This window comes from Rhineura floridana, chromosome 8, assembly GCF_030035675.1.
Source record: "Rhineura floridana isolate rRhiFlo1 chromosome 8, rRhiFlo1.hap2, whole genome shotgun sequence".
Lineage (NCBI taxonomy): Eukaryota > Metazoa > Chordata > Lepidosauria > Squamata > Rhineuridae > Rhineura > Rhineura floridana.
In genome coordinates, this window is record NC_084487.1 from 129,088,505 (window position 1) to 129,103,099 (window position 14,595).

General features: G+C 41.2%; 1 protein-coding gene across 4 annotated transcripts in view; it reads right to left on the reverse strand.

Annotated features, from left to right (window-relative positions):
- Window positions 1-498: 498 nt before the first annotated feature.
- LRP6 (LDL receptor related protein 6) overlaps window positions 499-14,595 on the reverse strand; it is a 173,508-nt gene continuing 159,411 nt past the window's right edge. For 3 of the 4 annotated variants that reach the window (XM_061582494.1, XM_061582497.1, XM_061582496.1), the window contains 5 exons: window positions 14,231-14,341; window positions 13,116-13,346; window positions 8,008-8,144; window positions 7,132-7,229; window positions 499-6,035 (listed from right to left, as the gene is read on the reverse strand). In XM_061582494.1, coding sequence (XP_061438478.1) covers window positions 5,744-6,035; window positions 7,132-7,229; window positions 8,008-8,144; window positions 13,116-13,346; window positions 14,231-14,341 — 869 coding nt within the window. In that variant the 3' untranslated portion in view covers window positions 499-5,743. The remainder of the gene's footprint in view (window positions 6,036-7,131; window positions 7,230-8,007; window positions 8,145-13,115; window positions 13,347-14,230; window positions 14,342-14,595) is intronic. The other variant, XM_061582495.1, reaches the window with a different exon arrangement.

Genomic DNA, 14,595 nt, shown 5'->3' on the forward strand with positions numbered 1-14,595 from the left:
CAACAAAATTAGTCTGAAAGCAGGCTTACAACACATAGATAAACTGCCCCCCAATGGGTTTAACATTTCAGTAAAGCATTTGTTGCAAGTATCTCTGCCTACAAGGCACAGGGGTAGCTATAGCCATTCTTCTCTGTTGTGGCCTCTTCACTATGGAATTCCCTTCTTAGAGTGACCCATCCAAAGCTCTTGTTTCTCCAAACTGCTGGGGGGCAGGAGGAAAGAGATTAAGAAAGTTGGTTTATGTACAGTATTCATAGTTATATATCTATCTTGCTTTAGGTGCAGCTTTTTTAAATGAAGGGCCACCTGAGGTTGAAGCTCAGTTGTAGATGTTCACTATACACACCTCACATACTTTGGCTGTTGTATCTTGTTGTTCTTTCAGTTTATTAGTTTAAATCCAAGTTCCTGTGCCTCATCAATATAATGAACAAAAATTTTTTCCAGTCAAGTTTATTATAAAAAACCATTTTATTTGTTACAATTCCATGTATAGCAATAATGTAAAAATGGATGGGGAACTTTGTACAAGGATTATATACAGCTGCTAGTAAAGCATTTTTTATTTTACAATTTTAAAAAAATGTTAGTGAATGAGTGAGTCAGGCTGACCAAATGTTGGTCATTATAATAAATACATCCTTGCAAAGCACCATCATACATAAGTCTATGAACATACTAGCTGGATTTTAAAGACAGTGACAGAAAGATAAAACATACAAAAGCAAGGTGTGAACATTTAAAGATATTTAAAGCAGCACCAGATCCTTCACTTGCAAACAAGGCTTGCTCAGCTTATGATGCATAGTATCATCTTTCTACATGAATATATTGAACCCCCCCTCGCCCATATGCTGGTTGACAAAGGCAATGGCAGATTTAACTGGAAGATTCCCCCTCCTAGTTTGTTTAGGCGTCAGGAAAGTGACAGGATTAAAGCATCCTTTTAACCTCTATTTGGCATTCACTGCTCCTACCTCAACAGTGAACTCCCCCACACCCAATCTTCTTTATTTTCTGTTTTAGTTTGGAATGGATGCTAGACAAATTACTTAATGTGTTTTAGACTGATCCTTTGGTCAGAAGTATTTTCAGGACAGAAATTGTCCTCCTTAAGATCAAGCTTCTTAAGTTGGCAGAGGCAAATAAACTGCGGAGTGCATGTGGCTTCCATATAGGTTGTGCATTTATCACTTTACCTGCAAACACCACATAGTTTTACAAAAATAAATAATTCCTGACAACAGATCCTTTCTGTTCATTAACACAGAACGGATTTCACCCTGTGATATCCAACAGAATTAGACCTTAAGTTAGCTGATGTATGGGCCCAAAACTTGCTTTTTTCAGTCTTATTAATTGTAGCAATTTAAACATATGCATTTATTTCTGACTAAAATAAATGGAACTAAAAATGCTTCTACAATTCCTACAGACGTTTAATGAAAGGTTTCATTAGGAGTGGGACTTTGACTAACACACATAGGGCTGGGCTGCATTTTTTTGGATGTGTGTAGTTTTTACTGCATTTTGTTTTATAATTGTGTCCTATTTATTTCAGATGCATTGGAGAAACTAACATCATGCAACGGTAGAGGGTTTTTTTAACACAAGAAAAAGATTCATACTACTTGGATCATTCCATTACCCATTTGGTATTTTAAAAACAAAGGACTTATTTTAAATCTCTTAATTAAAAGCTAGCATTCTTAATGGATTGTCATCATGCATCCTCCAGTATTTAAGTCAGTCTAATTTTTAAGTAAAGCCCCCCAAAATAGACTTTAAAGTAGTCTCAGACATAAAACATGTGCAGTTTACAGCAGTATCTAGAAGCAGCAAACAGTTAGCTATCTATCGCTTTCCTGTAGAACCCGTTTACTGGGAACCTAATTAAATATTTATAAAAGGGCATTTTTCCGTAGCTGTAAAATAATACAAAGCTCCACACGACCAAATAAAGCTACGTGATATTTCATCATAAAATGGACGTTGCCCATTCTTATTAAGCATACAAATGCTCCCCAAGGTTTGTTTTCTGGTAAATATTCTACGAAGTATTTACCAGGAAAAGATTAACTAGACCTTCTGACATTATCACTTCAGAGAAAGTGCTACAATCAGGAAATCTAGTATTCCTTTACTGTTGTATGAGCTCCTGTAACTGTCATGCATTTGAATGCTAGGGCATATGGTAGACAGCTATATTTTAAAAGATGCTTGTCAAATGTGAACACTTGATAACTGAAGCACAAATAATATTGATTATATGGAACTGTATGGGCTGTGCCCGCTTGAGGATTGTCTTCACATAGTGGTGGAGTGAATGGAAGCGCATTTATCATCATGAGAAAAACCCTTCTAGATCAGAACAAATGCGTATCTAGTCCAGCATCCTGTTTCTCACAGTGGCCAGTCAGATGCCTCTGGAAAGCCCACAAGCAGGACATGAAGGCTATAGTCCTCTCCTAATGTTGAACCCCAGAAAGTAGTATTCAAAGGCATGGTGCCTCTGATCCTGGAGTCAGCATATAACCATCAGGACTTAGCATATAATAATCAGGACTACTAGCCACTGATAGCTTTATCCTCCCTGGATTTGTCTAATCTGCTTTTAAAGCCAACTAAATTGGTGGCCATTCCACATCTTGTGGTAGCAAATTCCATGCAGGATAACATGTGACCTTCCTGTTCTTGCATAGGCAAGAAGTCTAATCACATTCTTGTTCCTGCTTCAACAATAACATTAGGAGGAGAGAGAGCAGCATAGAGGTAAAGGAAACTATGGACAAACTGTAAAACAGAACCCAGGGTCTGTTTGTTTGAAGTAAATGGTCTCCCCAAGTGAAAATAGCTCCTTGTTTAGGGAACAAGAAGCAGCTTCTGCATCTAACGGGAGAGTATGCTATACTCAAAATGCATTAAGTGTAAGTAATTTGGAGTGCATCTGCAAAGAAATATAATTTTCTTCAGTGACTTTTGAGGCTTGTTCCTTTTTTTTAATCTGAGAATGAGGCTACTATGGACTTTTCCTTTTGATGTCTTCCCACTGCATTTCTTTTCAGCCAAGCCTTCTCCCTGACCCTTGGTGGTAGAAATCACTGCTGTTGCTATAGGCAACACATGAGCAATGAAGAACAGAACAAGTTAAAGTCAAGAGATCGCACTCCACAGGGGTGGAGGAAATTGTGCAATTCAAGCCTACAAGCCGAGCACCCAGGAGACAATTTCATTGAACTCTTAGCATATCTGCTCATTCTCAAATACAAAGTGACCTCAGGATTGTTTTAATGTACAACTGTTGACCTACACAGATGCTAAACAGTTTACCCTTTGCTTGAATCAAAGCAGCATTTGGTATAAGTCAACATTAGCAGCTTTCTTTCTAGTGTGTTCACCACTAAAATTATACAGCTATCTGTCAACCAAAAGCAATGAGCTGATTCTTCTGAATGAATTTGCTCAGGAGGCAAGGAATTCTGGCTATTGTCACTGAAAGAAGATACTACAGTATAACATAAGCTCAACCACCTTGTCAGAGAAATTGGCACAAATACACACTTTGCAAGAATAAAAGATTGTTGCCAACACAGTACAAACGTTTAGATTGAGATAAAGTAGTGCACTATTCTGAATTCCCTAGTGCAAGTTTATATATGCTAACTCCTAGTCAGAATGGTATACATTCAAAGATATAAACACCACTGAAGAGTCACTTCCCACCAGCAATTCAGCCTCCAATATTTTTCACAGAGCGGCTACTGCATGAAGTTTCCTTAGACACACATCTCGATTTCATTCTTTACATGTTTAGTTCAGCAAACAATGTTGTAATGCAGGTGAAATCATAACGTGATTTCTGAATAATATATGAAGCAGCTCTTAGTGAAGGTAATGACATTTCCTGATGTGCGCAGAATCAGTGTATTATAATTGGACAGTTGTCTGTACCCTCCACATGATAGTCACCAAGTTCAAAAGTCTGAACTTAGGAAAGTTTTCACATGTTGATTTCTTGCTAGTATGTAAAGCTGTCATAAATGAAGACCTGTCATTCCTTTCAAATCAGTGAAAGGTTGTAGACAAAATGAAATAAAATATATAATGGTAACAAAATATTTTTGCAAAGAATAATGGTAAAAAAACTGATATTCACAGTGGTTTATGCTTAAGGAATTTCTGCCACAAAAGAGGAAGCAGAAGTCAAACTGCAAAGACTGGCTTATTTAACTTCAACACTGTACCAACAGGAAGGAGAAGTGTTTCAAACAACATAGGAGTCCAGAGTGCATCCTGAATGAAAAAAGTATAAATGTTTCCTAATAAAGAAAAATAGTATTTTTAATATATATATGTATGAATTGTATGCTGTGATATTCACTGTACACTTAAAGTACTGCAAGTATATAATATTTCATTTACATTAAAACTAAGAATTCAAAGTTAATTTTAAAGTTTATAAATATGCCATCTATATCATCATCATCATAATCAATTATGTAGTATAAAAATATGACAACTTTTTTGGGCACTGAAACATTTTTGAAGAGCTGGAAGAAAAAATTCTTCAGGTACAATTACCCTTGTCATTATCATGGAAATAGCACTGACCTGGTGGAAGAACATAATCCTATTGTACTGGCAGGAAAAAAAAGACTCTTCTCACACACATGCACACGCACACACATATTCACAAAAGGCCCATTCATTCTTTAGTTGGTCTCCAAGATTTTACTTGTGGATAGACTGGAAGCAATCCTCAAGTTTGCACACTCCCTCTCATGCTTCTCCCACTGTAGATAGAAGGTAACAAAGAGATCAGGAGATCCTACACTTATTTGAATGCAGGATCTTCCTGACCCTGCAAGATAGAACAGGGAGGCATCAGGGAAGGAGTAACCAAGCCCCAGCCCACTCTTTATTCTCCTATGGGGAAAATATTGTGGGGCCAAGTAATCAGCCGCAAAAGTTTACTAAATACACACATTAAAATGAAAAACTAACACCACAGCCTTAATACACAACCACAGCCAACAAAATGACAGAACATCTACAAAAGGACAAACAAATGTAAAAATGATGCAGCTTGGCTACTTCAGACAATATGAATTAAACAAAAAGTTGCTATTTTTTAAAAAAGTCTGTAAGCATCAATGTTTTCACTGTTGAGAACAAAGCCCTTTATGTACCATTAGTTATTTGTCCAGTTAGTGTACCGTTACCTATCAGATTTCTTCAAGTTTAATTTGAATTGCTGGCCCATTAGGGTAAATGCCAGAGGTTATTCAGCTCTTTGCAAATATTTATATATGCTGCCTTATGATAGGTTCCTTTAGTTCTTTTCCTTGTCAAAAAGCATTCTTTTGTTTTTTTTGGTATTTGGCTCACTGAACAGCAACACAATCCGGTCCTTCCATTTCCCTATTTGCTCAGTCACTTCACTAATTTAAGGCATCTTCTTGTGTTCCATTTTGAAAAATAATTAAAAAAAACTTTGTATACAAATTTTAAAGTTTTCTTATGGCACAAAGCAGCAAACTCTGTTTTAGGAAAATATATAAATAACCTTTTCTCTCCCCAGCCCCTTTCTGTACAAGTTATCTCTGATGTCCCCCCACCCCCATTTAACAACTTTTAGCTGTACACACTATATCCTGCCTCTTGTCCTCCCCCCTCTCAATAAAGACAATTCGTATTTACACTGGTGGGTTAGAGGCAGTCAAAGGAGGGAGGGAGTCTCTCATGAGGAGTCCGTGCAAGGAGAAGGGGGTGGTGGATAGAGGTGATGGGAATAACTCCGTTCTGTGTATGGAGATGGTGGACAGCTCTCATAGTTCTCCTCTGCCGATAAGTACTGGCTCCGTGGTGTTGGTGGTGGGGGTACAGGCTCTGAATCATAGTTCAAATCACTGGTGTAACCCTTGCCCACTGTTGTCCTCATCCTACGGCTGGGGGCATAGTCACTGTCACAAACATCCGTGCTACATGGTGTAGTGGGAGGGGCAAAATGCCGGTAGCTGTATGGCCTGTAACTGGGACAAAAAAAAAGGTAAGAGGAAAAGACCTACCAGAATCTTAAAGGAATCTCAGATCTTCTTGACCACGTAAATATACCAATATGATCAGTAGACAAGGGGCCCCTCCCTTTTGTGCAGGTGCATTCTGCAACATATCACTGACACAATAATAGTAATTAGTGGTTTATTTCTACTGGGCCATCCACACATAATTCCACTTTATTAGTTGTTCTGCAATGCTTCTCCCATGTTAAGGCATTATTGCCATATGGAGGGGCACTTCTGTGCTACAGCACAACAAAGGAGAAAAACAAAAGCAACAAAACCCAAAATATTTGTGGTACGAAAAGTTTCAGCATTTCAGCAGGAAGCTATGGAACATGCACAAATTGCAAATCAAGCAGTGCATCTACCCTGGCACTTTGCAGCAACAAACAGTATTGAAAGTGGGGTTGTGCATAACCACCCCAATACCATAATGAGTACTAGTCATCATAAATGCACAATAAAAGAGATTTCTGACGGGATACAAACACATTTTGGATTTATTTTACCTTGGAGGCTAGTGGCTTTATCATTAAATGAAAGATGGATACAGCTCCCTGTGTTGCCTTCATAATGCACCCCTATGTTTAACAGCTAAAGAACAATTAAAGACTTGCTTTGTATGCAATTTCGATAAAATATATTTGCACAAGTTGTATCTCCAAGGAGAGGTACAGTATATTCTGAGCTGCCATTCACTTGTTCTGCCCTCCATTTTAATACTGTCTCCGTATACAAATATAAATATAGTATACAAATATGCATCCATCAAAAGACTACCCCATCGACCATCCCAAGGCAGGCGACCGAGTTGCAAAATTGGGAATTAAAGGTGCCTTGCATCCTTTGTTAAGGAAGCCACTGGCACAGATGCAAGCTTGTAAACAGCCACCTGCCTAGCCCCTTGTAAGCCAGGAAAGTCTCTATGCCAACTAGACCGGAGGAATTTTGTGAAGCGGAAGGAGGACTTTGCCAAATTGTTGTTCTTTTTGTTGTATGCTAGGTAGGTTTTGTGGATGTATTCAAAAGGCTGCACAACAGTTGCAATGGATGCTAATAATATTACCTGTATGATCGATGGGTAGAAGGGCTATTGGAAGAATAACCAAATTCCATAGTATAATGTGAACGCTCAGTAGCTGGTGATGGAGGAGGGTTCAAAATCTTTTGAGTGAGACAGAAAAGGAAGGGAGCAAATTTTAACAGACTCATAACAAAGTAAAGGAAATATTTTAAGTACAGTACTAAATCAATCCTTAGTAAACACAGCACTAGCTTCTATTACATATTTTGGAAAGTTATTTGTTCTCTATATATTTGGACATCTCTTAAGATATCATAAACCAAATTTGGCATAATGGTACTTGAGATCAAGGAGCATATTTTCATCTATGTTTGGATACAATTGGATGCCATCTTGAATCAAGATGGTGGACTGAATCTTTCAAAACTGCACTAATTTTAACCAAATTTTGCATAATGGTTACTGAGATAAGGTTTTGTCTTTGGAAAAGATTTGACAACATTTTGAACCAAGATGGCAGACTGAATCTTTCAGAACTGCACTGATTTCTCGGTTTCTTAGAATTAGCCAGGAATAAGGCTGCTAGTATGCAACATACTACTGATTTTTACTGCTCAGAGGTATTAACTTATTATATTTCATTTATATCCTGCCTTATTTCCATAGTAGAACAGTGAATTGTGTATCTTCAGGCTATGTCCTAGAACCAAACTAGAAAACTGTAAGGAAAACATTTATTTAATATGTTTCTAACGAACTTTCTAACTAACTAAAACCATGTACACAGGTTTGTTAAAATAGCCACTTAACTTAATCTCCTTTTCTTATGCTGCGAATAGGTTTACAATTCAACTTTCAGATCTAGGCTCAAGCTATGCAATTATTAACAGACAAAATAGATTCTCAGAAGTGACTTACTGGAGGGAAGTATGTGCCCTTTGTACTTGAAGAACTACTAGATGATGCCCCAGTAACGTGGGCCCTATCATATGGAGGTCCACTACTTCCACCCATAATACTGAGTGAGCTGATCACAGATTTGCCACGGGACATTCCTAAACCAGAGAAGAAAATTAAATGACATTCACAACATTACTGATTCCTATACAAAGGTATTCCTGGATAGGGAGGACCAAACACTGTATGTCCAAACAAGCTTTAATAGCACCCATTTTTTCTCCATATTATGTAGCAGATAATATAAATAACCACTCTTAATATTAGGGAGGCTTTGCACATCATGAAAGTCTCCACCAGGGGCCAGTTCTGTACACAAATTGTGAAACACCCAGAGGGTGTAAAATCAGCAGCCAAGCTATTGGAAAAACAGTGTAGACCTGAGAAAAATGTTTCCAGAATGTGTAGGGCTGTGCATCCAAATGCAGTTACATGTAGTATGTTGCTTTCATGGAAAAAAGCAAGAAGATTGTGTACCTGACCATGAACTCTCAGCAATATATTGCAATAGACCACCTGCACTGGGATCTACATCCCATTTTCTCTTGGTTTAAAGTGGGGAGGATACTTGGGGTTCTGAAAATGCATGTTTAAGGGTATACACTCTATAGGGCCAATCCACAAGCTGCCTGCAATCATTTAAGCTGGGGGGGCACCTCCCCACTGCTCAAAGGACTAGCTGCCTCACCTTTTGTTAAACAACTCTGTAGAGATGTCAGGGAAAAGAATCCAGGGGGTTGCGCTGGCTGAGACTCACCAGGGAGGCCAGTTTGGTGAAGCCCACCTCACAGCTTAAATGATACTATGGGAAGAGAAATGGAGACAGACTCCTTCACCCATTTGGGTCCTGGCCTGAAGGGAACCAATCTAACTGCCAGCTTCTGCCTATGCACTATCTCTGCTACCTTGTTTTGCTGACAATATGAGGGCAGTGGGTTTCAGGTGTGTGGGTTTGGGCTATTTCTTTCTTTTCTTTTTGGTAAGAGCCTATTGAGGAGACCTCTCTGGCCTGTCCTTTCACTCATTTTCTCATTCATTATATCCACACTCTGGACACCACTTTACTAGGAGAGTAACGATTGCAAAACTAATTATTCAAAATATAAGAAATCATGCAAGTATTTGTGTGTAAATTCTTAAAGTATAAATTTGCAGAAGTATAAAGTATAAATAATTAAAGCATAATTGAGCTTTAGTTGCCACCAAACAATTTATGCAATTTTGGTGCATAGCTTTGGTGTATGCATGCATTTTAGGAAAGACTAATACACACAACCCTACTAGAAGAATTAACTCAGCAGAGAGCAGATATTTCTTACTGAGAAGGTCTGAAGTTGGAGGAGGCACCTATAGTTTCGAAGAATGTCAGCAATCAGACAGAAAGACTAGACAAGGCTTCACCAACTTGGTGCCCTCCAGTTGTATTACAGTACTGTACTACAGTTCCCATCAGTACCAGCCAAAATAGTTATGGTGGCTGGGGATAATGGAAGTTGTAGTCCAATACAGTTGGACAGCACCAAGTTGGCCAAGGCTAGACTAGGTGTTTAAGTTGGCAAATCTTAAACATGCACTTCCGCATGACACAATCCATCTACCCTTACTCTGAGTTCAGAATAATGTCATAGGTCTATCCTAATCACCTTTCAGCACCACTCCAGCTTATTAAGACTTAAGTAAACTGCTAATTGGTGTACATATCGTATTATGACTTTATTGCATAATGGGCCTATGAACTGCTAAATTTATGAGGAGGACATGCCAGTTGAGGGGAACTCGGCCCAGACAATTGGTGGCTGTACCGTGTTCCGGTCCTCCCCACACCCACAGGATTGCTGGTAGTTCTATCAGCCAACTCTCGGATCTCCAGATGCTGCTTCTTAATGCCAGATCGGTAAATAATAAAGCTTCCCTCATCCATGATTTAATTGTGGATGAGGCGGCCGATCTGGCGTTTATTACTGAGACCTGGGTGAGCGATCTGGGAGGCATTAATCTCTCTCAGCTGTGCCCACCTGGGTACTCAGTTCAGCATCTGGGTAGATCCGAGGGTCGGGGAGGGGGAATCGCTGTGGTCTATAGAAGTTCCATCCGTCTTGTTAGGCACCCTATCCAGGTAGCTAATGGTCTGGAGTGTCTTCATATTACGTTGGGTCAGCGAGACAGACTGGGAATACTGTTGGTGTACCGTCCACCCTGCTGCCCAACAGCTTCCCTAACTGAGCTGATGGAGGTGGTCTCGGGTCTGGTGTTGCGATCCCCCAAATTTTTGGTATTGGGGGATCTCAACATTCATGCCGAGACCGCTTTGTCTGGGGCGGCTCAGGACTTCATGGCCTCCATGACAGCCATGGGGCTGTCTCAATTTGTTACTGGCCCTACACATATTTCGGGGCACACTCTAGACTTAATTTTTGCTACTGGAGCAGGGGATGGTGATCTGGGAGTGAGGGATTTTACATCTATTCCTTTGTCATGGACAGATCATTGCCTATTGAGGTGTAGGCTCACAATGTTTTCTCCCCTCTGCAAGGGTGGAGGACCAATTAAGATGGTCCGTCCCCGGAGACTAATGAATCCTGAAGGTTTTCAGAAGGCTCTGGGGAGTTTTCCGGCTGATAAAACTGACACTCCTGTCGAAACCCTGGTCAATCTGTGGAATACGGAAATGACCCGGGCAGTTGACACAATCGCCCCGGTGCACCCTCTCCTCTGCAGAGCTCAATCGGCTCCGTGGTTTACCCCGGAGCTAAGAGTGATGAAGCAAGAAAGGAGACGGCTTGAGTGCAAATGGAGACGAACTCCCGATGGCTGTAACCATGCGCTTGTGAAGGTCTCTACCAAGCTCTATGTGAAGGCGGTGAGGGCAGCAAAGAAGCAGTACTTTGCTGCCTCCATTCAGTCATCTTCTAACCGCCCAGCGGAACTTTATAAAGTTGTTTGGGGACTTTTACACTCTGGTCCTCAGAACGCAATAATACCATCAACAGCCCGCTGTAATGAGTTTGTGAGACACTTCCAAGATAAGATCACAAACATCCGCCGGGACCTTGACTCCAATATTGTAGCAGTTGAGCCTAATGAGGTGTCCGGAGCACAGTCCTGTCCGGTTTTATTGGATGAATTTCAGTTGGTACAGCTCGAGGATGTGGACAAGGTGCTTGGACAGGTGCGGGCGACCACTTCTGCTCTGGATCCTTGCCCCTCATGGCTAATAAAAGCTAGCAGGAACGGAACAGCCGGATGGGCAAAGGAGGTGATCAATGCCTCTTTACGAGAGGGAGTGGTACCACCCTGCCTGAAACAGGCGGTGGTGAGACCGCTCCTAAAGAAACCCTCCTTGGACCCTGAAAATCTTGACAACTATAGACCGGTAGCAAATGTTCAGTTCCTGGGCAAGGTTTTAGAGCGTGTGGTCGCTCGCCAGCTCCAGGCTCTCTTGGATGAAACTGATTATCTGGATCCATGTCAATCGGGCTTTCGGCCGGGGTTTGGTACAGAAACAGCCTTGGTCGCCCTGTATGATGACCTCTGTCGGGAGAAAGACAGAGGGAGTGTAACTCTGTTGGTTCTCCTTGATCTCTCAGCGGCTTTTGATACCATCGACCATGGTATCCTTCTGGGACGTCTTGCGGATTTAGGAGTTGGAGGCACTGCTTGGCAGTGGCTGCGCTCCTACCTCGAGAATCGTCTCCAGAAGATGGTGCTTGGGGAGCATTACTCGAACCCCTGGATACTCCAATATGGGGTCCCACAGGGTTCAGTTCTGTCCCCCATGCTCTTTAATATCTATATGAAGCTGCTGGGCGAGGTCATTAGGAGATTTGGAGTGCGTTTCCAGCAATACACTGATGATACGCAGCTCTACTTCTCCTTTGCATCTTCTTCAGGTGAGGCTGTTAATGTACTAAACCGCTGCCTGGCTGCGATAATGGACTGGATGAGAGCTAATAAACTGAGACTCAATCCTGACAAGACTGAGATGCTGTTGGTGGGGGGGCTCTCTGCCCAGATGGTTGATGTCCGACCTGCCCTAGATGGGGTTACACTCCCCCTAAAGCAGCAGGTCCGTAGTTTGGGGGTCTTATTAGATCCGCTCCTGTCACTGGAGGCTCAAGTAGCCTCGGTGGCACAGAATGCGTTCTACCAGCTTCGGCTGGTAGCCCAACTACAACCCTATCTGGATAGGGAGAACCTCTCCACAGTTATCCATGCTCTGGTAACTTCTAGATTGGACTACTGTAATGCACTCTACATAGGGTTACCTATGAAGACGGTTCGGAAACTTCAGCTGGTGCAGAATGCTGCGGCCAGAGTTCTTACTGGGACTAAAAAATTTGATCATATAACACCTGTCCTGGCCCAGCTGCACTGGCTACCAATGTGTTTCCGGGCCAGATTCAAAGTGTTGGTTCTTACCTATAAAGCCCTTAACGGCATCAGACCGCAATACCTGGCGGAACGCCTCTCCCGCTATGTACCTACCCGGTCGCTGCGCTCGACGTCGAAGGCCCTTCTCCGTGTCCCAACACATAGGGAGGCACGGAGAACGATATCTAGAGCTAGGGCCTTCTCAGTGGTGGCCCCCAAACTATGGAACGCCCTTCCTGATGAGATACGCCTGGCGCCTTCTCTGCTATCTTTTCGGCGCCAGGTAAAGACCTACCTCTTTGCCCAGGCATTTTAAAAATTTAAAAATTTGTATTTAAATTTGAAATTTTTAATTATGTTTCATTGTGTATTGTATTTACATCCACCTGTATTTTAGCCTGTTTTATTATGCTGTGCACCGCCCTGGGAGCTTATTGCTATAGGGTGGTCCAAAAATGTAATAAAATAAATAAATAATAAATAAAAATAAATGAGAGTGGGAGAAGTGGGTAGTGCACGCAACACCAAATGCCACTCTGACTATATAAAAAATGTCTGAAGATTCTGCAAAGAACCATTTCCCAAACTGGAAAAGCCAGCATAAATATCTGCTTCATTAGCACACATCAGCAAAACTGTGAAAAGCTTCCTTCGGAGTCAATACATAATAGACAACACAGTTCATATAAATGACTAACCAGGAAGAGATCCAGAGAGAGAGCTTGGATGAGGCACATAGCCTAGAGGAACAGAAGCTGGTCCATGTGCAACATAGTCATTAGTCATTGTTTCTCCATCCCCTTTCATGCGCCGACACAATATCCTCTGGCAAACAAAGTACATAGCGCCAACCAAAAAAACTGTGAGAATCACACCAATGACAGAACCTATAGTATTGGTGGCTTGAGGGGCTGGTTCCTCTGTTGTGTCTAAAAGTAAGGAGATAAATCAGGAGATACCAAATATAAATTTTTAGCAACTTTAACCCTAGAGTTGTCTCTTGCCACTCTATACCTCACTGCCTTTTCAATCTTATTCTGCCACACATTAATGAGAGATATAGTATGTGATGAAATATCTGCTCCTAGCCCTGGTGAAACAGCAAGAAATGGATGGGATTTGTGTAATTGTAGAGAGATGCTTGAAAGGTGACACATTTAATTCCTCTGAGAGTGAATAAAAGTACCCTTTTAACTAGATGACGAGAGTAAGAGCTGCAGCACGTTATTTTGAGCCACAGGAATGTTGCAAAAATGGCATCCTTCAGCTATACCACTGAGATTCCACTGCACGGATGATCCCCATCATGTGGAAAGTCTTCATCCCCTTGTCTGTTCTTGACTGAGCAGGTATGTTGAATCTTTCCACACAAAACCACCCATCTGCATGGCAAAGAGTCTACAAGGTGTATAAGGAGTCTGTAGCTAGATGGTAAAGAATGTGTCACACAGATGGTTGCACATAGGGGAGGGTGTAGCTACAGTAATGAAAATGTATTTACTGCATTTGCATAACATCCAATTATAAAACACTGTCTGGGTGGCTTCCAAGATTCAGTTTGTGGTTGAAGTCCACATGCCAATTAGCAGTGCTTAACAGCAACAAAGATAGCTAACCATAGCCTTCAGGTTGAGTATTTTTATTCTGTTCATTCTTCCCCCACCCACCCACTCGAATTCTAGAATAATTAGCAGCTTTAACTAGCTAGCTATAACTTTATGCCAACAACTACAAAGCTTGCTTTCATTCTCTCTGTTCCACAAGCAAGTTAACTTATGAACAGGGCTGTAGCATATTCAAATGTCATACTTACAGCATCCCTGTTCATCAGAGCTATCACTGCAGTCAAAGTTATGGTCACATTTCTTGTTTTTCCCAATGCACTGCCCACTGGCACATCGGAACTGATCTGTTAAACAGAGCACTGGAGGAGGAGAAAAGCAAATCCATGTTTAGTCAGTATCAGGAACGACTAAAACAACTAGCCAAATGTTCATCATAAAAATGTAGACAACAGACTGTATTACGAGAGTTCTAGTTCAGGATTCAGTTCTAATCAAGCCTGTAGATCTGAACACTGTGCACACTGGAGGTTCTTGGGGCTCTGGCAGGTAATGGGCTACTCTCAAATCCCCCCTTCTCCATCAATGCCAGAAACCACTCCTGTACCCTACTACA